General features: G+C 52.6%; 1 protein-coding gene across 1 annotated transcript in view; it reads left to right on the top strand.

Annotated features, from left to right (window-relative positions):
- The window catches only part of DNAH1 (dynein axonemal heavy chain 1), a 68773-nt gene that overhangs the window by 18433 nt on the left and 28873 nt on the right, over nt 1–21467 (top strand). Inside the window, exons 20-44 of the mRNA XM_069736088.1 lie at nt 77–289; nt 593–757; nt 1010–1131; nt 2810–2915; nt 3078–3257; nt 3336–3476; nt 3731–3894; nt 3989–4102; nt 4181–4369; nt 4467–4572; nt 5301–5414; nt 8141–8290; nt 8749–8835; nt 9064–9250; nt 9446–9537; nt 9618–9772; nt 9852–10029; nt 10114–10308; nt 16363–16482; nt 18209–18367; nt 19304–19408; nt 19485–19625; nt 19703–19863; nt 19986–20143; nt 20273–20446. Coding sequence (XP_069592189.1) covers nt 77–289; nt 593–757; nt 1010–1131; nt 2810–2915; nt 3078–3257; nt 3336–3476; nt 3731–3894; nt 3989–4102; nt 4181–4369; nt 4467–4572; nt 5301–5414; nt 8141–8290; nt 8749–8835; nt 9064–9250; nt 9446–9537; nt 9618–9772; nt 9852–10029; nt 10114–10308; nt 16363–16482; nt 18209–18367; nt 19304–19408; nt 19485–19625; nt 19703–19863; nt 19986–20143; nt 20273–20446 — 3676 coding nt within the window. The remainder of the gene's footprint in view (nt 1–76; nt 290–592; nt 758–1009; nt 1132–2809; nt 2916–3077; nt 3258–3335; nt 3477–3730; nt 3895–3988; nt 4103–4180; nt 4370–4466; nt 4573–5300; nt 5415–8140; nt 8291–8748; nt 8836–9063; nt 9251–9445; nt 9538–9617; nt 9773–9851; nt 10030–10113; nt 10309–16362; nt 16483–18208; nt 18368–19303; nt 19409–19484; nt 19626–19702; nt 19864–19985; nt 20144–20272; nt 20447–21467) is intronic.

Below are 21467 nucleotides of genomic sequence, written 5' to 3'. Positions count from 1 at the left end.
GGGATCGTGCCGGTGTTTGCTCTCCGTGTACATCATCATCATCATCGCGCCGTATCTAACATGATGTGTTCTTCAGGCTCTGGATAAGATGGAAGGAGAATGGTCTTCAGTGTTCTTCAACATCCTGCCTTATAAAGAGACGGGGACGTTCATACTGAAGAGTCCAGAAGAAGCGTCTCAGCTGTTAGATGACCACATTGTCATGACCCAGAGCATGTCCTTCTCTCCCTACAAGAAGCCTTTCGAAGATCGCATCAGCATCTGGGAGAGCAAGCTGCGGCTGACACAGGTGAGGCAGCCGTTCATACATGACATGTAATGGTGGGAGGCTGATGACATCACCGAGGTGGCACAGTGACATCATACGCAAGCAAACCTTCAAGAATAAGATTACTCAGCTGACGACCGAGCAAAACACTCATTCCAAGGCTCGTTGGGTCATTCATGTGGCCCTAACATCATGGTTCAGGATTTCACTGTAATCTTAAGACATCAGAGGTCTCTAGCCTCCGGACCATCAGGAAAGTGCTGGACAGGCTCAGCTGCCGCTCGCATATCCAAGAGATTGAACCTCTCCTGTTTGCCTCCGCAGGATGTCTTGGAGGAATGGCTGAGCTGCCAGCGCTCCTGGCTCTACCTGGAACCAATATTCAGCTCCGACGACATCAACCGACAACTGCCGGTGGAAAGTAAGCGATACCAGACCATGGAGCGGACCTGGAGGAAAATCATGCGCAACGCAGAAGAGAATAAGCAGGTGGGCTACAGAGCGTCGCCAGGGCCCAATCTGTGCCCCTGTATGGATTATACGTGAGGACTGCTCAATGGGCAGGCTGTAGGGTTATATCGATGGGAAATGAGGGATATATATATATATACTGCATCAATATTATCACCAACAAAATGACAATGTGGAAGTCACCGGACATTTCTTTATCCTGTGGCCGTAATATACAGAGATCTGTGGCGACGTGGTCTGGTCCCCACTGAGACTCTACTTTTCTCCCAGGTTATTTCCTTGTGCCCAGATCCTCGTCTCCTGGAAAGTCTTAGAGAATGCAACAAACTGCTGGAACTGGTGCAGAAAGGGCTCAGCGAATATCTGGAGACCAAGAGAGGAGCTTTCCCCAGGTAAGAAGCGCCGGGAGGTGAGGAGCTGAGCTCCGTGCTGGGCACTGGGTCACCATCCTGTCCCCGGAGCATTACACTCAGCCCCACGCAGTAATTGGCGCAGGCATGACACACGCCGTGGTGCTGCCAACAAGCTGCCACGTCATAAGTCACAGCAGATTCCCAGTCCGTCAGTAGAAAGTGTTTGCAAATAACATGGTAATAATCACCGAGCGCAGATTCTGCAGAACCGTGCGCCATTACCAACACTGATTCCTGGTGATAGAGCTGCCATGACTTTTATGAAGCAGCTTTTTGTCAGTCACACCTCAGGTGGGCACTACTCGCTTTGTGCGACCCCGACCTGTGTTGTGTGCCTAAGTCCTTGAATACAGTGATAAGTTTGTGTGTATGGCAGAGCTGTGCACCCAGGTACCAGGTAGAGATACTGGGCACGAGGTGGAGTCGCTGGCCACCAGGTGGAAATACTGGGCACCAGGTGGAGATACTGGGCACCATGTGGAGATAATGGGCACCAGGTGGAGATACTGGGCACCAGGTGGATCCGCTGGGCACCAGGTGGAGTTGCTGGGTACCAGGTGGAAATACTGGGCACCAGGTGGAGATACTGGGCATCAGGTGGAGATACTGGGCACCAGGTGGATCCGCTGGGCACCAGGTGGAGTTGCTGGGTACCAGGTGGAAATACTGGACACCAGGTGGAGATACTGGGCACCAGGTGGAGATAATGGGCACCAGGTGGAGATACTGGGCACCAGGTGGAGATACTGGGCACCAGGTGGAGTTGCTGGGTACCAGGTGGAAATACTGGGCACCAGGTGGAGATACTGGGCATCAGGTGGAGATACTGGGAACCAAGTGGAGATATTGGGCACCAGGTGGATCTGCTGGGCGCCAGGTGGAGTCGCTGGGTGCCAGGTGGAGTCGCTGGGTGCCAGGTGGAGATACTGGGCACCAGGTGGATCTGCTGGGCGCCAGGTGGATCTGCTGGGCGCCAGGTGGAGTCGCTGGGTGCCAGGTGGAGATACTGGGAGCCAGGTGGAGATACTGGGCACCAGGTGGAGATATTGGGCACCAGGTGGAGATACTGGGCATCAGGTGGAGATACTGGGCGCCAGGTGGAGATATTGGGCACCAGGTGGAGATACTGGGCACCAGGTGGTTCCACTGGGCATCAAGTGGAGATACTGGGCACCAGGTGGAGATATTGGGCACCAGGTGGATCCGCTGGGCGCCAGGTGGAGTCACTGGGTGCCAGGTGGAGTCGCTGGGTGCCAGGTGGAGATGCTGGGTGCCAGGTGGAGATGCTGGGTGCCAGGTAGAGATATTGGGCACCAGGTGGAGATACTGGGCACCAGGTGGAGATATTGGGCACCAGGTGGAGATACTGGGCAACAGGTAGAGATAATGGGCACCAGGTGGAGATATTGGGCACCAGGTGGAGATACTGGGCACCAGGTGGAGATATTGGGCACCAGGTGGAGATATTGGGCACCAGGTGGAGATATTGGGCACCAGGTGGAGATACTGGGCACCAGGTGGAGATATTGGGCACCAGGTGGAGATACTGGGCACCAGGTGGAGCCTCTGGCCACTGCTTTGAGCATTGCATATGACTCCAGCAAATCTCCCCCTGGTGTCAGCTGGAGGGTGAAGCTGAAATCTGCTCCTCTTTCAGGTTCTACTTCCTTTCCGATGATGAGCTCCTGGAGATCCTGTCCCAGACCAAGGATCCCACCGCCGTGCAGCCGCACCTACGCAAATGCTTTGAGAACGTTGCCCGGGTGAGATCGGGGGGCTACAATCCGGAGCGGTTGCTTAATCATTATTGATGTAACTGAACATTTCTTCAGTAATTCTCCCCCATGGAGTCGCACCCCTCTGATCATCAAGTCAGCCGAGTTAGGGAAGATGTATGGTTACACATCCTTTCTTCTTTTTTCCAGCTGCTGTTTCAGCCAGATCTACAGATCACCCACATGTACTCAGCCGAGGGCGAGGAGGTGCAGCTCTCCAAACCCATCTACCCAACGGGCAACGTGGAGGACTGGTTACTGGAGGTGGAGAAGGTTATGAAGGCCAGCGTGCGGGATTACATAGAGAGATCCATAAAGGCCTATCCGGGGGTACGTCTGGTTGGAGCTCTGGTGGTCTTACTTGGCTCCATGCCGAGCTCAGACTTATTCTCAGCTTCTTATTTCCAGATTCCTCGTTCACAGTGGGTGATGAACTGGCCGGGTCAGGTCACCATAGCCGGATGTCAGACATTTTGGACCAAGGAAGTGTCGGAGGCTCTAGAGGCCAGAGATCTATCCAGCAGGCTCTTCCCACAGCTGGAGGCTCAGGTCAGTGTGGTGGGTCTATGGTGGTCTCAGGCTGGTTGTACACACGGTGATGTGTCTCATCGCTGAAGCTGATGGTATTCTGGGGGGAAATGGCGCAGTATGAAGATGGTGTACTATTCCAGCGCCACAACGTCCCGGCGCCATCTCTGATACCCGATCTCCTGCATGCACCGATCTTTCTTTTTCATGACGCGACTCTTTGACCCTTTGGGGTGACGCACAGAATGTTCAGTGTCCGTCTTCAATGTCTGCAGCTCCGTGACCTCGTTGCTTTAGTCCGCGGTAAACTATCTCGCATGCAACGCTCCATCCTGTCTGCCCTCATTGTGATCGAGGTCCACGCCAAAGATGTCGCTGCTCGCCTGATTGAGGAAAACGTCAGCAGCGTCAATGATTTTGAGTGGATATCCCAGCTCCGGTATGGTGACAGATAAACGGAAATCAATATGGTGGAGCCCTGCCTGGCCGATGACTTCACCACAAATGTCTACAGTCCTCCCTGTGACTTGCAGGTATTACTGGAGCCGGGATGACCTGTATGTCAGAGCCGTCAATGCCGAGTTCCTGTACGGGTATGAATACCTCGGAAACACAGGGCGCCTGGTCATAACGCCGCTGACGGACAGGTGCGTTTACCCAGAGATGCAGGAGATGTGGGAGTATTAGGGGGCAGAACAATAAGTCGCGTCTCAATGTCTTTGCAGATGTTACCTGACACTCACAGGAGCCCTCAATTTAAAGTTTGGGGGCGCCCCTGCTGGACCCGCCGGCACAGGGAAGACGGAGACCACTAAAGACCTGGGGAAAGCTCTCGCAATCCAGACTGTTGTGTTCAACTGCTCCGACCAGCTGGACTTCATGGCCATGGGCAAGTTCTTCAAAGGACTGGCCAGGTGTGTGATGAAGACCCCACATCCACGTGTCACACAGGGCATGGTCGCTTTGATGATGCAGGTTTTCCCACGCGCTTCTGTCCGTCTGTCTGTACAGCTCCGGAGCCTGGGCGTGCTTTGACGAATTCAATCGTATTGACATTGAGGTGTTGTCCGTGGTCGCCCAACAGATCACCACAATCCAGAAGGCTCAGCAGCAACGGGTAAGGACCCCACCTGGGTCTCCAGCCATACAAAGCTACATCTCCCAGCATGGAGCATGCAATTCGGGAATCACTTACCTTAGGCGCAATGTCTACACCCCTATGGTACATGGACTAAAGCAAAATGGTCTTATCCAAGTAAATTAGTGAGGATAAAAAAGGTTTAAACTCACCTGAAAGGGTCGTGTAAGACACAACCACTGACGGGCGAAAATATCAGCTGCTGCAATATCCAGATAATCGAAAAGATCTCAGGAAAAAGAGGTTTGATATCCACGCATTTCAGAGCCCGTCTGACGCCTTCCTCAGGACAACATAGATATGGTCCACTTACCCTGTGCCTCTCTGAATACTCCCCGATGGCGTTACAATTAGTGATGAGCGAGTGTACTCGTTGCTCGGGTTTTCCAGAGCATGCTCGGGTGGTCTCCGAGTATTTGTGACTGCTCGGAGATTTAGTTTTCCTTGCCACAGCTGAATGATTTGCGGCTACTAGCCAGCTTGATTACATGTGGGGATTCCCTAGCAACCAGACAACCCCCACATGTACTCAGCCTGGCTAATAGCTGTAAATCATTCAGCTGAGGTGAGGAAAACGAAATCTCCGAGCAGTCATAAATACTCGGAGACCACCCGAGCAACGCTCTGGAAAACCCGAGCAACGAGTATACTCGATCATCACTACTCACTGCCTCCATTCAGCTGTCGTCTTCTCGTCTATCGACCAGGTGGATCGCTTCATGTTCGAGGGTGTGGAGATCCCGTTAGTGTCGACCTGCGCTGTGTTCATTACCATGAATCCTGGCTACGCCGGTCGTACGGAATTACCAGATAACCTGAAGGTACCTGCGCTCTCACCAGTATCTCCAGTATAGAGGTTATACCATGGCATAGTCTATGACGGTGTCACCAGTTTTCCCAGTACCAGTCTGTGACCGTGTCACAAGGAATTACAAGTAGCGGTATGTGGTGGTGTCACCAGTACTCCCAGTACCTTGGTGTCACCAGTACTCCCAGTACCCGTCTGTGGCAGTGTCACCAGTACTCCCAGTACCTTGGTGTCACCACTATCCTCGGTACCAGTCTGTGACCGTGTCACAAGGAATTACAAGTAGCGGTATGTGGTGGTGTCACCAGTACTCCCAGTACCTTGGTGTCACCACTATCCTCGGTACCAGTCTGTGGCAGTGTCACCAGTACTCCCAGTACCCGTCTGTGGCAGTGTCACCAGTACTCCCAGTACCTTGGTGTCACCACTATCCTCGGTACCAGTCTGTGGCAGTGTCACCAGTACTCCCAGTACCCGTCTGTGGCAGTGTCACCAGTACTCCCAGTACCCGTCTGTGGCAGTGTCACCAGTACTCCCAGTACCTTGGTGTCACCACTATCCTCGGTACCAGTCTGTGGCAGTGTCACCAGTACTCCCAGTACCCGTCTGTGGCAGTGTCACCAGTACTCCCAGTACCCGTCTGTGGCAGTGTCACCAGTACTCCCAGTACCTTGGTGTCACCACTATCCACGGTACCAGTCTGTGGCAGTGTCACCAGTACTCCCAGTACCCGTCTGTGGCAGTGTCACCAGTACTCCCAGTACCCGTCTGTGGCAGTGTCACCAGTACTCCCAGTACCTTGGTGTCACCACTATCCTCGGTACCAGTCTGTGGCAGTGTCACCAGTACTCCCAGTACCCGTCTGTGGCAGTGTCACCAGTACTCCCAGTACCTTGGTGTCACCACTATCCTCGGTACCAGTCTGTGGTAGTGTCACCAGTACTCCCAGTACCTTGGTGTCACCACTATCCTCGGTACCAGTCTGTGGCAGTGTCACCAGTACTCCCAGTACCTTGGTGTCACCACTATCCTCGGTACCAGTCTGTGGCAGTGTCACCAGTACTCCCAGTACCTTGGTGTCACCACTATCCTCGGTACCAGTCTGTGGCAGTGTCACCAGTACTCCCAGTACCTTGGTGTCACCACTATCCTCGGTACCAGTCTGTGGCAGTGTCACCAGTACTCCCAGTACCTTGGTGTACCAGTATCCTCGGTACCGGTCTGTGGCAGTGTCACCAGTACTCCCAGCACCTTGGTGTCACCACTATCCTCGGTACCAGTCTGTGGCAGTGTCACCAGTACTCCCAGTACCTTGGTGTCACCACTATCCTCGGTACCAGTCTGTGGCAGTGTCACCAGTACTCCCAGTACCTTGGTGTCACCACTATCCTCGGTACCAGTCTGTGGCAGTGTCACCAGTACTCCCAGTACCTTGGTGTCACCACTATCCTCGGTACCAGTCTGTGGCAGTGTCACCAGTACTCCCAGTACCTTGGTGTCACCACTATCCTCGGTACCAGTCTGTAGCAGTGTCACCAGTACTCCCAGTACCCGTCTGTGGCAGTGTCACCAGTACTCCCAGTACCTTGGTGTCACCACTATCCTCGGTACCAGTCTGTGGCAGTGTCACCAGTACTCCCAGTACCCGTCTGTGGCAGTGTCACCAGTACTCCCAGTACCCGTCTGTGGCAGTGTCACCAGTACTCCCAGTACCTTGGTGTCACCACTATCCTCGGTACCAGTCTGTGGCAGTGTCACCAGTACTCCCAGTACCTTGGTGTCACCACTATCCTCGGTACCAGTCTGTGGCAGTGTCACCAGTACTTCCAGTACCCGTCTGTGGCAGTGTCACCAGTACTCCCAGTACCCGTCTGTGGCAGTGTCACCAGTACTCCCAGTACCTTGGTGTCACCACTATCCTCGGTACCAGTCTGTGGCAGTGTCACCAGTACTCCCAGTACCCGTCTGTGGCAGTGTCACCAGTACTCCCAGTACCCGTCTGTGGCAGTGTCACCAGTACTCCCAGTACCTTGGTGTCACCACTATCCTCGGTACCAGTCTGTGGCAGTGTCACCAGTACTCCCAGTACCTTGGTGTCACCACTATCCTCGGTACCAGTCTGTGGCAGTGTCACCAGTACTCCCAGTACCTTGGTGTCACCACTATCCTCGGTACCAGTCTGTGGCAGTGTCACCAGTACTCCCAGTACCTTGGTGTCACCACTATCCTCGGTACCAGTCTGTGGCAGTGTCACCAGTACTCCCAGTACCTTGGTGTCACCACTATCCTCGGTACCAGTCTGTGGCAGTGTCACCAGTACTCCCAGTACCTTGGTGTCACCACTATCCTCGGTACCAGTCTGTGGCAGTGTCACCAGTACTCCCAGTACCTTGGTGTCACCACTATCCTCGGTACCAGTCTGTGGCAGTGTCACCAGTACTCCCAGTACCTTGGTGTCACCACTATCCTCGGTACCAGTCTGTGGCAGTGTCACCAGTACTCCCAGTACCTTGGTGTCACCACTATCCTCGGTACCAGTCTGTGGCAGTGTCACCAGTACTCCCAGTACCTTGGTGTCACCAGTACTCCCAGTACCAGTCTGTGGCAGTGTCACCAGTACTCCCAGTACCTTGGTGTCACCACTATCCTCGGTACCAGTCTGTGGCAGTGTCACCAGTACTCCCAGTACCCGTCTGTGGCGGGGTTACCAGTTCTCCCCACTCCGTGTTTCTCTTGCAGGCGCTCTTCCGCCCCGTGGCGATGATGGTTCCGGATTACGCCATGATTGCTGAGATCTCGTTATATTCTTTCGGATTCAACAACGCCAAGATTTTAGCAAAGAAAATAACGACGACGTTCAAGCTTTCCTCCGAGCAGCTGAGCTCCCAGGTGACACTGAGCGCTGCACCCTGGGGTGGTCCGACCCAATGAGAAGACTTGAAGCTTCTCACAGCTGAGGGTTCATTACAGTCGTATCCTCCAGACAATCCTCTGTGAGCTGAGCTGCAGACTGGAACAGTGTAACAAAGCCTCAGCACAGGAGAGAGTTGCGCTGCTCTGCTGATCGGCTCACAGAGTCCAGAAAGGGTTTTATGCCTTGAACATATAGAATCATTTCCATTCACTGACAGCAAGTGAAAATCTATAAAATAGAGATGAATTAAAGCACAAAAGTCCCTCTGAAGCTGCAGAACTCTCCATTACAGGTGCTGGAACCTGGGCCTCACCTACTGGGGGCACATCCCGCACTCTGGGGTTCCATGATGACGTTTTCTCCCCTCTTCCGACCTTTTTTGGGTGAATTTTCTATCTTTTTCCACCAATGACCCCTCTGCGTTCCCTCCCAGGATCACTACGATTTTGGAATGAGAGCTGTGAAAACGGTGATTTCTGCTGCCGGAAACCTGAAGAGGGAGAATCCCACCATGAACGAGGTGACGGCATGCTTCTTTGTATCGGAGATCTGGAGATCTGGACCATAGATCAGTCCAGACGATGGCGGTGCTGGTTACGGCAGCCTGTAGTCCGTGAATGCCGTGATCCGGTCAGTGCCATGCTGCACGTCGCAGGATACAGGCTGCCGCACACATCACCTGCGCTCAGCACCACGGCTCTGGCAGTGCCAACATCACCAGCTTCTTCTTGTGTTTGTGTCCGTACAGGAGCTCATCTGCCTCCGAGCCATCCGAGATGTCAACGTCCCCAAATTCCTTCAGGATGACCTGAAACTCTTCAGCGGGATCGTGTCAGATCTCTTCCCCAGGATCGAGGAGGAGCCCATAGATTACGGCAGCCTGGAGGAGGCAATTCGCCAGACCTGCTCCCTGAGAAACCTCAAGGACGTGGACGGTAAGAAGTGGGACGTTTGTGTGCGGGACCTTCCTCCCAAGTGTCCTATAAAGTCTTGGAGAACAAGGGTGGCTGAGCTATTGCCCTCTGGTATCAGCCACGTGGGATGGGATGGAGAGGCTGTGATTGACATCGGCCTCCGCTTCCATGAGGTTGTGTCGTTACTCATCTTGTTATTTTCTGGCCTGATATCAGGATTTGTGACCAAGTGCATCCAGCTGTATGAGACCACCGTGGTGCGTCATGGCCTGATGCTGGTGGGACCTACTGGATCGGGGAAGTCGGAGGTGCGTGAGGTTTTGTGTAAGCGATATATGACCTTACACAATGACGACCAAGGGAATGATTGTGGGATCTGTCCCCGCAGTGCTACAAGGTCCTTGCAGCCGCTATGTCATCCCTTAAGGGTCTCCCCTCCGTCAGCGGAGGGACCTACGAGACCGTTCACTACTACATCCTAAATCCCAAGTCCATCACCATGGGGCAGCTGTACGGAGAGTTTGATCTTCTCACCCACGAATGGTAAACCATTGCATCCATGGTGGCTGCGTCTAGACGTCTCCATCCAGATGTCCCGTCACTTTGGGCTTTTTCTCTGTAGGACGGACGGGATCCTGTCATCGCTCATCCGTGGAGGCGCCTCATCTACAGATCCGGACAAGAAGTGGTACATGTTCGATGGCCCCGTAGACGCCGTTTGGATTGAGAATATGAACACGGTGCTGGATGACAACAAGAAGCTGTGTCTGAGCTCGGGGGAGATCATAAAGCTGACCGAGGTGACCCCAAAACACTCATCTCTGAATATTGGGGGGCGCCAACATGGCCTCTCCGCTCTACTGAAATGTCTTCTCCGTCTTCAGGCCATGACCATGATGTTTGAGGTCCAGGATTTGGCCGTTGCGTCTCCGGCCACTGTTTCCCGCTGCGGCATGGTGTATCTAGAGCCCAGTATCCTCGGACTCAGCCCTTTTACCGAATGCTGGCTCCGGGGTCTCCCCGCTGTGCTGAGGCCGTATGTGGAGCAGCTGGAGGCCTTATTCTCACGGTTCCTGCAGGTAGGAACCATTGATGTCCGCCATGCGACTTTCCAGTGAGATATTGCAGAATCTAAACATCTGCATTTTCCCTCTTCTGTTTCTTCTCTTGCTCTTACTAGCAGCCATTCTAACCTGCTGTGCAAAGCATGGGAGAAAGAGGTAGAGTTCAGCTCTCCGACCACCTCTGAGCCCTGTGTGCAGTGCAGTTAAGCTGGAGTCATTGATCAGAGCTGCAGTGTAAAGCATGGGAGAAAGAGGTAGAGTTCAGCTCTCCGACCACCTCTGAGCCCTGTGTGCAGTGCAGTTAAGGTGGAGTCATTGATCAGAGCTGCAGTGTAAAGCATGGGAGAAAGAGGTAGAGTTCAGCTCTCCGACCACCTCTGAGCCCTGTGTGCAGTGCAGTTAAGGTGGAGTCATTGATCAGAGCTGCAGTGTAAAGCATGGGAGAAAGAGGTAGAGTTCAGCTCTCCGACCACCTCTGAGCCCTGTGTGCAGTGCAGCTAAGCTGGAGTCATTGATCAGAGCTGCAGTGTAAAGCATGGGAGAAAGAGGTAGAGTTCAGCTCTCCGACCACCTCTGAGCCCTGTGTGCAGTGCAGTTAAGGTGGAGTCATTGATCAGAGCTGCAGTGTAAAGTATGGGAGAAAGAGGTAGAGTTCAGCTCTCCGACCACCTCTGAGCCCTGTGTGCAGTGCAGCTAAGCTGGAGTCATTGATCAGAGCTGCAGTGTAAAGCATGGGAGAAAGAGGTAGAGTTCAGCTCTCCGACCACCTCTGAGCCCTGTGTGCAGTGCAGCTAAGCTGGAGTCATTGATCAGAGCTGCAGTGTAAAGCATGGGAGAAAGAGGTAGAGTTCAGCTCTCCGACCACCTCTGAGCCCTGTGTGCAGTGCAGTTAAGCTGGAGTCATTGATCAGAGCTGCAGTGTAAAGCATGGGAGAAAGAGGTAGAGTTCAGCTCTCCGACCACCTCTGAGCCCTGTGTGCAGTGCAGTTAAGCTGGAGTCATTGATCAGAGCTGCAGTGCAAAGCATGGGAGAAAGAGGTAGAGTTCAGCTCTCCGACCACCCCTGAGCCCTGTGTGCAGTGCAGCTAAGCTGGAGTCATTGATCAGAGCTGCAGTGTAAAGCATGGGAGAAAGAGGTAGAGTTCAGCTCTCCGACCACCTCTGAGCCCTGTGTGCAGTGCAGCTAAGCTGGAGTCGTTGATCAGAGCTGCAGTGTAAAGCATGGGAGAAAGAGGTAGAGTTCAGCTCTCCGACCACCCCTGAGCCCTGTGTGCAGTGCAGTTAAGCTGGAGTCATTGATCAGAGCTGCAGTGTAAAGCATGGGAGAAAGAGGTACAGTGCAGCTCTCCGACCACCTCTGAGCCCTGTGTGCAGTGCAGCTAAGCTGGAGCCATTGATCAGAGCTGCAATGTAAAGCATGGGAGAAAGAGGTAGAGTTCAGCTCTCCGACCACCCCTGAGCCCTGTGTGCAGTGCAGTTAAGGTGGAGTCATTGATCAGAGCTGCAGTGTAAAGCATGGGAGAAAGAGGTAGAGTTCAGCTCTCCGACCACCTCTGAGCCCTGTGTGCAGTGCAGTTAAGGTGGAGTCATTGATCAGAGCTGCAGTGTAAAGTATGGGAGAAAGAGGTAGAGTTCAGCTCTCCGACCACCTCTGAGCCCTGTGTGCAGTGCAGCTAAGCTGGAGTCATTGATCAGAGCTGCAGTGTAAAGCATGGGAGAAAGAGGTAGAGTTCAGCTCTCCGACCACCTCTGAGCCCTGTGTGCAGTGCAGCTAAGCTGGAGTCGTTGATCAGAGCTGCAGTGTAAAGCATGGGAGAAAGAGGTAGAGTTCAGCTCTCCGACCACCCCTGAGCCCTGTGTGCAGTGCAGCTAAGCTGGAGTCATTGATCAGAGCTGCAGTGTAAAGCATGGGAGAAAGAGGTACAGTGCAGCTCTCCGACCACCCCTGAGCCCTGTGTGCAGTGCAGCTAAGCTGGAGTCATTGATCAGAGCTGCAGTGTAAAGCATGGGAGAAAGAGGTAGAGTTCAGCTCTCCGACCACCTCTGAGCCCTGTGTGCAGTGCAGCTAAGCTGGAGTCATTGATCAGAGCTGCAGTGTAAAGCATGGGAGAAAGAGGTAGAGTTCAGCTCTCCGACCACCTCTGAGCCCTGTGTGCAGTGCAGTTAAGCTGGAGTCATTGATCAGAGCTGCAGTGTAAAGCATGGGAGAAAGAGGTAGAGTTCAGCTCTCCGACCACCTCTGAGCCCTGTGTGCAGTGCAGCTAAGCTGGAGTCATTGATCAGAGCTGCAGTGTAAAGCATGGGAGAAAGAGGTAGAGTTCAGCTCTCCGACCACCTCTGAGCCCTGTGTGCAGTGCAGTTAAGGTGGAGTCATTGATCAGAGCTGCAGTGTAAAGTATGGGAGAAAGAGGTAGAGTTCAGCTCTCAGACCACCTCTGAGCCCTGTGTGCAGTGCAGTTAAGGTGGAGTCATTGATCAGAGCTGCAGTGTAAAGCATGGGAGAAAGAGGTAGAGTTCAGCTCTCCGACCACCTCTGAGCCCTGTGTGCAGTGCAGTTAAGCTGGAGTCATTGATCAGAGCTGCAGTGTAAAGCATGGGAGAAAGAGGTAGAGTTCAGCTCTCCGACCACCTCTGAGCCCTGTGTGCAGTGCAGCTAAGCTGGAGTCGTTGATCAGAGCTGCAGTGTAAAGCATGGGAGAAAGAGGTAGAGTTCAGCTCTCCGACCACCCCTGAGCCCTGTGTACAGTGCAGCTAAGCTGGAGTCATTGATCAGAGCTGCAGTGCAAAGCATGGGAGAAAGAGGTAGAGTTCAGCTCTCCGACCACCCCTGAGCCCTGTGTGCAGTGCAGTTAAGCTGGAGCCATTGATCAGAGCTGCAATGTAAAGCATGGGAGAAAGAGGTAGAGTTCAGCTCTCCGACCACCTCTGAGCCCTGTGTGCAGTGCAGCTAAGCTGGAGCCATTGATCAGAGCTGCAATGTAAAGCATGGGAGAAAGAGGTAGAGTTCAGCTCTCCGACCACCTCTGAGCCCTGTGTGCAGTGCAGCTAAGCTGGAGCCATTGATCAGAGCTGCAGTGCAAAGCATGGGAGAAAGAGGTAGAGTTCAGCTCTCCGACCACCTCTGAGCCCTGTGTGCAGTGCAGCTAAGCTGGAGCCATTGATCAGAGCTGCAGTGCAAAGCATGGGAGAAAGAGGTAGAGTTCAGCTCTCAGACCACCTCTGAGCCCTGTGTGCAGTGCAGCTAAGCTGGAGTCATTGATCAGAGCTGCAGTGTAAAGTATGGGAGAAAGAGGTAGAGTTCAGCTCTCCGACCACCTCTGAGCCCTGTGTGCAGTGCAGTTAAGCTGGAGTCATTGATCAGAGCTGCAGTGCAAAGCATGGGAGAAAGAGGTAGAGTTCAGCTCTCAGACCACCCCTGAGCCCTGTGTGCAGTGCAGCTAAGCTGGAGCCATTGATCAGAGCTGCAGTGTAAAGCATGGGAGAAAGAGGTAGAGTTCAGCTCTCCGACCACCCCTGAGCCCTGTGTGCAGTGCAGCTAAGCTGGAGCCATTGATCAGAGCTGCAGTGTAAAGCATGGGAGAAAGAGGTAGAGTTCAGCTCTCCGACCACCTCTGAGCCCTGTGTGCAGTGCAGCTAAGCTGGAGTCATTGATCAGAGCTGCAGTGTAAAGCATGGGAGAAAGAGGTAGAGTTCAGCTCTCCGACCACCCCTGAGCCCTGTGTGCAGTGCAGCTAAGCTGGAGTCATTGATCAGAGCTGCAGTGTAAAGCATGGGAGAAAGAGGTAGAGTTCAGCTCTCCGACCACCCCTGAGCCCTGTGTGCAGTGCAGCTAAGCTGGAGTCATTGATCAGAGCTGCAGTGCAAAGCATGGGAGAAAGAGGTAGAGTTCAGCTCTCCGACCACCTCTGAGCCCTGTGTGCAGTGCAGTTAAGCTGGAGTCATTGATCAGAGCTGCAGTGTAAAGCATGGGAGAAAGAGGTAGAGTTGAGCTCTCCGACCACCTCTGAGCCCTGTGTGCAGTGCAGCTAAGCTGGAGCCATTGATCAGAGCTGCAGTGTAAAGCATGGGAGAAAGAGGTAGAGTTCAGCTCTCCGACCACCCCTGAGCCCTGTGTGCAGTGCAGCTAAGCTGGAGTCATTGATCAGAGCTGCAATGTAAAGCATGGGAGAAAGAGGTAGAGTTCAGCTCTCCGACCACCTCTGAGCCCTGTGTGCAGTGCAGCTAAGATGGAGCCATTGATCAGAGCTGCAATGTAAAGCATGGGAGAAAGAGGTAGAGTTCAGCTCTCCGACCACCCCTGAGCCCTGTGTGCAGTGCAGTTAAGCTGGAGTCATTGATCAGAGCTGCAGTGTAAAGCATGGGAGAAAGAGGTACAGTGCAGCTCTCCGACCACCTCTGAGCCCTGTGTGCAGTGCAGCTAAGCTGGAGCCATTGATCAGAGCTGCAATGTAAAGCATGGGAGAAAGAGGTAGAGTTCAGCTCTCCGACCACCCCTGAGCCCTGTGTGCAGTGCAGCTAAGCTGGAGTCATTGATCAGAGCTGCAGTGCAAAGCATGGGAGAAAGAGGTAGAGTTCAGCTCTCCGACCACCCCTGAGCCCTGTGTGCAGTGCAGTTAAGCTGGAGTCATTGATCAGAGCTGCAGTGCAAAGCATGGGAGAAAGAGGTAGAGTTCAGCTCTCAGACCACCCCTGAGCCCTGTGTGCAGTGCAGTTAAGCTGGAGTCATTGATCAGAGCTGCAGTGCAAAGCATGGGAGAAAGAGGTAGAGTTCAGCTCTCCGACCACCTCTGAGCCCTGTGTGCAGTGCAGCTAAGCTGGAGCCATTGATCAGAGCTGCAGTACAAAGCATGGGAGAAAGAGGTAGAGTTCAGCTCTCCGACCACCCCTGAGCCCTGTGTGCAGTGCAGCTAAGCTGGAGTCATTGATCAGAGCTGCAGTGTAAAGCATGGGAGAAAGAGGTAGAGTTCAGCTCTCCGACCACCCCTGAGCCCTGTGTGCAGTGCAGCTAAGCTGGAGTCATTGATCAGAGCTGCAGTGCAAAGCATGGGAGAAAGAGGTAGAGTTCAGCTCTCCGACCACCTCTGAGCCCTGTGTGCAGTGCAGTTAAGCTGGAGTCATTGATCAGAGCTGCAGTGTAAAGCATGGGAGAAAGAGGTAGAGTTGAGCTCTCCGACCACCTCTGAGCCCTGTGTGCAGTGCAGCTAAGCTGGAGCCATTGATCAGAGCTGCAGTGTAAAGCATGGGAGAAAGAGGTAGAGTTCAGCTCTCCGACCACCCCTGAGCCCTGTGTGCAGTGCAGCTAAGCTGGAGTCATTGATCAGAGCTGCAATGTAAAGCATGGGAGAAAGAGGTAGAGTTCAGCTCTCCGACCACCTCTGAGCCCTGTGTGCAGTGCAGCTAAGATGGAGCCATTGATCAGAGCTGCAATGTAAAGCATGGGAGAAAGAGGTAGAGTTCAGCTCTCCGACCACCCCTGAGCCCTGTGTGCAGTGCAGTTAAGCTGGAGTCATTGATCAGAGCTGCAGTGTAAAGCATGGGAGAAAGAGGTACAGTGCAGCTCTCCGACCACCTCTGAGCCCTGTGTGCAGTGCAGCTAAGCTGGAGCCATTGATCAGAGCTGCAATGTAAAGCATGGGAGAAAGAGGTAGAGTTCAGCTCTCCGACCACCCCTGAGCCCTGTGTGCAGTGCAGCTAAGCTGGAGTCATTGATCAGAGCTGCAGTGCAAAGCATGGGAGAAAGAGGTAGAGTTCAGCTCTCCGACCACCCCTGAGCCCTGTGTGCAGTGCAGTTAAGCTGGAGTCATTGATCAGAGCTGCAGTGCAAAGCATGGGAGAAAGAGGTAGAGTTCAGCTCTCAGACCACCTCTGAGCCCTGTGTGCAGTGCAGCTAAGCTGGAGCCATTGATCAGAGCTGCAGTACAAAGCATGGGAGAAAGAGGTAGAGTTCAGCTCTCCGACCACCCCTGAGCCCTGTGTGCAGTGCAGCTAAGCTGGAGTCGTTGATCAGAGCTGCAGTGTAAAGTATCTGTGTCCGTGCACTGCTGCTGATAACCCTTCCCTCGTCTTCAGGATGCCATCCAGTTTGTGCATCGCTCAGTGAAGGAAGTGATCGCCTCCACCTCCAGTAACCTGGTGCTGAGCCTCCTGAAGCTGCTGGACTGCTTCTTCCAGCCTTTCATTCCTAGAGAGGTAAATCGTCCATATTACATCCCTCCAGAGCTGCACTCGCACTTCTGCCAGTACAGGTCCTTCTCAAAAAATTAGCATATAGTGTTAAATTTCATTATTTACCATAATGTAATGATTACAATTAAACTTTCATATATTATAGATTCATTATCCACCAACTGAAATTTGTCAGGTCTTTTATTGTTTTAATACTGATGATTTTGGCATACAACTCCTGATAACCCAAAAAACCTGTCTCAATAAATTAGCATATCAAGAAAAGGTTCTCTAAACGACCTATTACCCTAATCTTCTGAATCAACTAATTAACTCTAAACACATGCAAAAGATACCTGAGGCTTTTATAAACTCCCTGCCTGGTTCATTACTCAAAACCCCCATCATGGGTAAGACTAGCGACCTGACAGATGTCAAGAAGGCCATCATTGACACCCTCAAGCAAGAGGGTAAGACCCAGAAAGAAATTTCTCAACAAATAGGCTGTTCCCAGAGTGCTGTATCAAGGCACCTCAATGGTAAGTCTGTTGGAAGGAAACAATGTGGCAGAAAACGCTGTACAACGAGAAGAGGAGACCGGACCCTGAGGAAGATTGTGGAGAAGGACCGATTCCAGACCTTGGGGAACCTGAGGAAGCAGTGGACTGAGTCTGGTGTGGAAACATCCAGAGCCACCGTGCACAGGCGTGTGCAGGAAATGGGCTACAGGTGCCGCATTCCCCAGGTAAAGCCACTTTTGAACCATAAACAGCGGCAGAGGCGCCTGACCTGGGCTACAGAGAAGCAGCACTGGACTGTTGCTAAGTGGTCCCAAGTACTTTTTTCTGATGAAAGCAAATTTTGCATGTCATTCGGAAATCAAGGTGCCAGAGTCTGGAGGAAGACTGGGGAGAAGGAAATGCCAAAATGCCTGAAGTCCAGTGTCAAGTACCCACAGTCAGTGATGGTGTGGGGTGCCATGTCAGCTGCTGGTGTTGGTCCACTGTGTTTCATCAAGGGCAGGGTCAATGCAGCTAGCTATCAGGAGATTTTGGAGCACTTCATGCTTCCATCGGCTGAAATGCTTTATGGAGATGAAGATTTCATTTTTCAGCACGACCTGGCACCTGCTCACAGTGCCAAAACCACTGGTAAATGGTTTACTGACCATGGTATTACTGTGCTCAATTGGCCTGCCAACTCTCCTGACCTGAACCCCATAGAGAATCTGTGGGATATTGTGAAGAGAAAGTTGAGAGACGCAAGACCCAACACTCTGGATGAGCTTAAGGCCGCTATTGAAGCATCCTGGGCCTCCATAACATCTCAGCAGTGTCACAGGCTGATTGCCTCCATGCCACGCCGCATTGAAGCAGTCATTTCTGCCAAAGGATTCCCCACCAAGTATTGAGTGCATAACTGAACATTATTATTTGATGGTTTTTTTGTTTGTTATTAAAAAACACTTTTATTTGATTGGATGGGTGAAATATGCTAATTTATTGAGACAGGTTTTTTGGGTTATCAGGAGTTGTATGCCAAAATCATCAGTATTAAAACAATAAAAGACATGACAAATTTCAGTTGGTGGATAATGAATCTATAATATATGAAAGTTTAATTGTAATCATTACATTATGGTAAATAATGAAATTTAACACTATATGCTAATTTTTTGAGAAGGACCTGTATATACCTGGTAGGAGCCTGTCCTCCTGTATCTAGCAGTACACTTGTTCTGTTTTCCCAGGGACAGAAGAAAATCCCGCAGGAAAAGCTGGATCGCATCGGGGATCTGGTGGAAAGCTGGTTCATGTTCTCTCTCATCTGGAGCGTGGGGATCACCGGCGACTCGGACGGACGCCTGCTATTTAGCAGATTTCTAAGGGACAAAATGGCATCTGAGAAGGTAGCACTGTGTGACCCGCATCCTCCACCAATACAAAGAGGCAAGGCCGAGGGGGTCTCATGTGTGACCCCACTCCACCGGACAGAGTGAAGCTACAAATCCTAGGATGCTCTGACCGTGGTGTGCCATGCTGGGACTAGTAGTGCATGCTCTGACCGTGGTGTGCCATGCTGGGACTAGTAGTGCATGCTCTGACCGTGGTGTGCCATGCTGGGACTAGTAGTGCATGCTCTGACCGTGGTGTGCCATGCTGGGACTAGTAGTGCATGCTCTGACCGTGGTGTGCCATGCTGGGACTAGTAGTGCATGCTCTGACCGTGGTGTGCCATGCTGGGACTAGTAGTGCATGCTCTGACCGTGGTGTGCCATGCTGGGACTGATAGTGCATGCTCTGACCGTGGTGTGCCATGCTGGGACTAGTAGTGCATGCTCTGACCGTGGTGTGCCATGCTGGGACTGGTAGTGCATGCTCTGACCGTGGTGTGCCATGCTGGGACTGGTAGTGCATGCTCTGACCGTAGTGTGCCATGCTGGGACTGATAGTGCATGCTCTGACCGTGGTGTGCCATGCTGGGACTAGTAGTGCATGCTCTGACCGTGGTGTGCCATGCTGGGACTAGTAGTGCATGCTCTGACCGTGGTGTGCCATGCTGGGACTGATAGTGCATGCTCTGACCGTGGTGTGCCATGCTGGGACTAGTAGTGCATGCTCTGACCGTGGTGTGCCATGCTGGGACTAGTAGTGCATGCTCTGACCGTGGTGTGCCATGCTGGGACTACTAGTGCATGCTCTGACCGTGGTGTGCCATGCTGGGACTAGTAGTGGACACATATCACCGGGCCGTATGGGCGACTCTCTACAACACATCCCGCTCCTCCTGCATTGTACGGCTGTATTCCGGCCTATTGACTATAAGTCTCGGCCTCCGTCCTCAGGTGACGATTCTCTTCCCAGAAGACGGTCTGGTCTATGACTACATGCTGGATGATGCCGGGATCAGCAGTGTCGCCGAGGATGAGGAGGAGGACGCACGGAGAAAGGTGAGACGTCCTTGCCCCATTCATAGTGCGGCCGTCGCCCCATATTCCACCCATTACACACATTCTTCTCATTGAGGTGCGCTGGGCGAACTGGATGGAGTCCTCCGCTGCTTTCTCCATTGCTCCTGACACCAGCTACGCCGACATCATCGTGCCCACAATGGACACCGTGCGGATGTCACATCTTCTGGAGATGCTGCTGAACAACAAGAAGCTGGTGAGTACGTGGAGGCCATGATAAAGGCAATACCGGGGCGGCGGCCATTGTATCTGGACCTTGTGTTTTGTCTGCAGGTTCTGTGTGTGGGTCCTACAGGGACCGGGAAGACCCTGACCATCTCTGACAAGCTGCTGAAGAACATGCCCCAGGAATATATCAGCCACTTCCTCATGTTTTCTGCACGGACCTCCGCCAATCAAACCCAAGATCTGATCGACAGCAAACTGGACAAAAGGCAAGAGATAACATGGGGTGGGGGGTGACAGGACGTGCCCCCCAAAATCCACAGCAGCATCCTATCCATCACCTGTACCAAGATGGAGCAGGATTGACTCATCTGCAATTCTGTAATTACAGGAGGAAGGGGGTGTTCGGACCACCGCTCGGGCGCTACTTCATCTTCTTCATCGATGACTTGAACATGCCAGCCCTGGAGACGTACGGAGCGCAGCCCCCCATAGAGCTGCTGAGACAGTGGCTGGACCATGGGGGATGGTACGACCGCAAGCAGATAGGTATGTGCAGAGGATGTGAAAGGGGACCCCCGCCTCAATCAGAAGGTGGGCCGGGGCAGGTGTATGGGTAAATATCCTCCGCCATTAGTTCATGACACTGTTCTTCGTTATTTTTGGCGTTTTGGCAAGGAGTCTTCAAGAAATTGGTGGACATTAATTTTCTGTGCGCCATGGGACCCCCCGGAGGAGGCAGGAATCCGGTGTCGCCACGACTCACGCGTCACTTCAATTACTTGTGCTTCACGGAGATGGCGGACAGCAGCAAGAGCCGGATCTTCTCCACCATCCTGGGGGCCTGGATGGGTGAGTGGACGAGGACGAGGATTGTATTTCCATTGGACAATTGGCGGATTCCAGTGGTTCGGAATCGTATTGTAACAGCGATGCCGGACTAATGGAACGTTATTAGAATTATAAATCCACAGGGCTGAGCCTCCATCATTAAAAGGTATTAGCAGCTAAAGGGAGAGATTGGGACGTCTGCGGATCCGGAGAACGGGCTCTGATATGTCACATAGGAGCGGAGGAGAGGCAGCCACGTCACCCCTCCATTCATCCGATATGGGACCCCAGAGATGCCGAGCTCCCGGCTGTCCCATGAGAGTGAATGCAGCACCGGTGCATGTGTGCGGCCATCACTCCGTCCCACCAGGGCATTTCTACTCTCAGGATTGATCCGCTTTGGCTAGGTGATAACTTTTACTGATGGGATCAGCCATTTTTACTGGCCGTACAGATTAGTGGTATATCAGCTGCACTGATGGCCGTCGACTGTGTCCAGGGCCCGACCACTTTCTATTGAAGCAGAGGATGGAGCGGATCAGGATCGGACACTCTGATCTTTACTGTCCTGTACTGTACTGTACAGGAGCTCCTCACATACAGATGTGTATATACAAGTGCTCCTCACATACAGATGTGTATATACAGGAGCTCCTCACATACAGATGTGTATATACAGGAGCTCCTCACATACAGATGTGTATAGACAAGTGCTCCTCACATACAGATGTGTATATACAGGAGCTCCTCACATACAGATGTGTATAGACAAGTGCTCCTCACATACAGATGTGTATATACAGGAGCTCCTCACATACAGATGTGTATATACACGTGCTCCTCACATACAGATGTGTATATACAGGAGCTCCTCACATACAGATGTGTATATACAAGTGCTCCTCACATACAGATGTGTATATACAGGAGCTCCTCACATACAGATGTGTATATACAGGTGCTCCTCACATACAGATGTGTATATACAGGAGCTCCTCACATACAGATGTGTATATACAAGTGCTCCTCACATACAGATGTG

The sequence above is a fragment of the Ranitomeya imitator genome, chromosome 8 (assembly GCF_032444005.1).
Source record: "Ranitomeya imitator isolate aRanImi1 chromosome 8, aRanImi1.pri, whole genome shotgun sequence".
Classification (NCBI taxonomy): domain Eukaryota; kingdom Metazoa; phylum Chordata; class Amphibia; order Anura; family Dendrobatidae; genus Ranitomeya; species Ranitomeya imitator.
The sequence above is the reverse complement of the archived record's forward strand: the minus strand, read 5'-3'. Positions and strand labels throughout refer to the sequence as shown.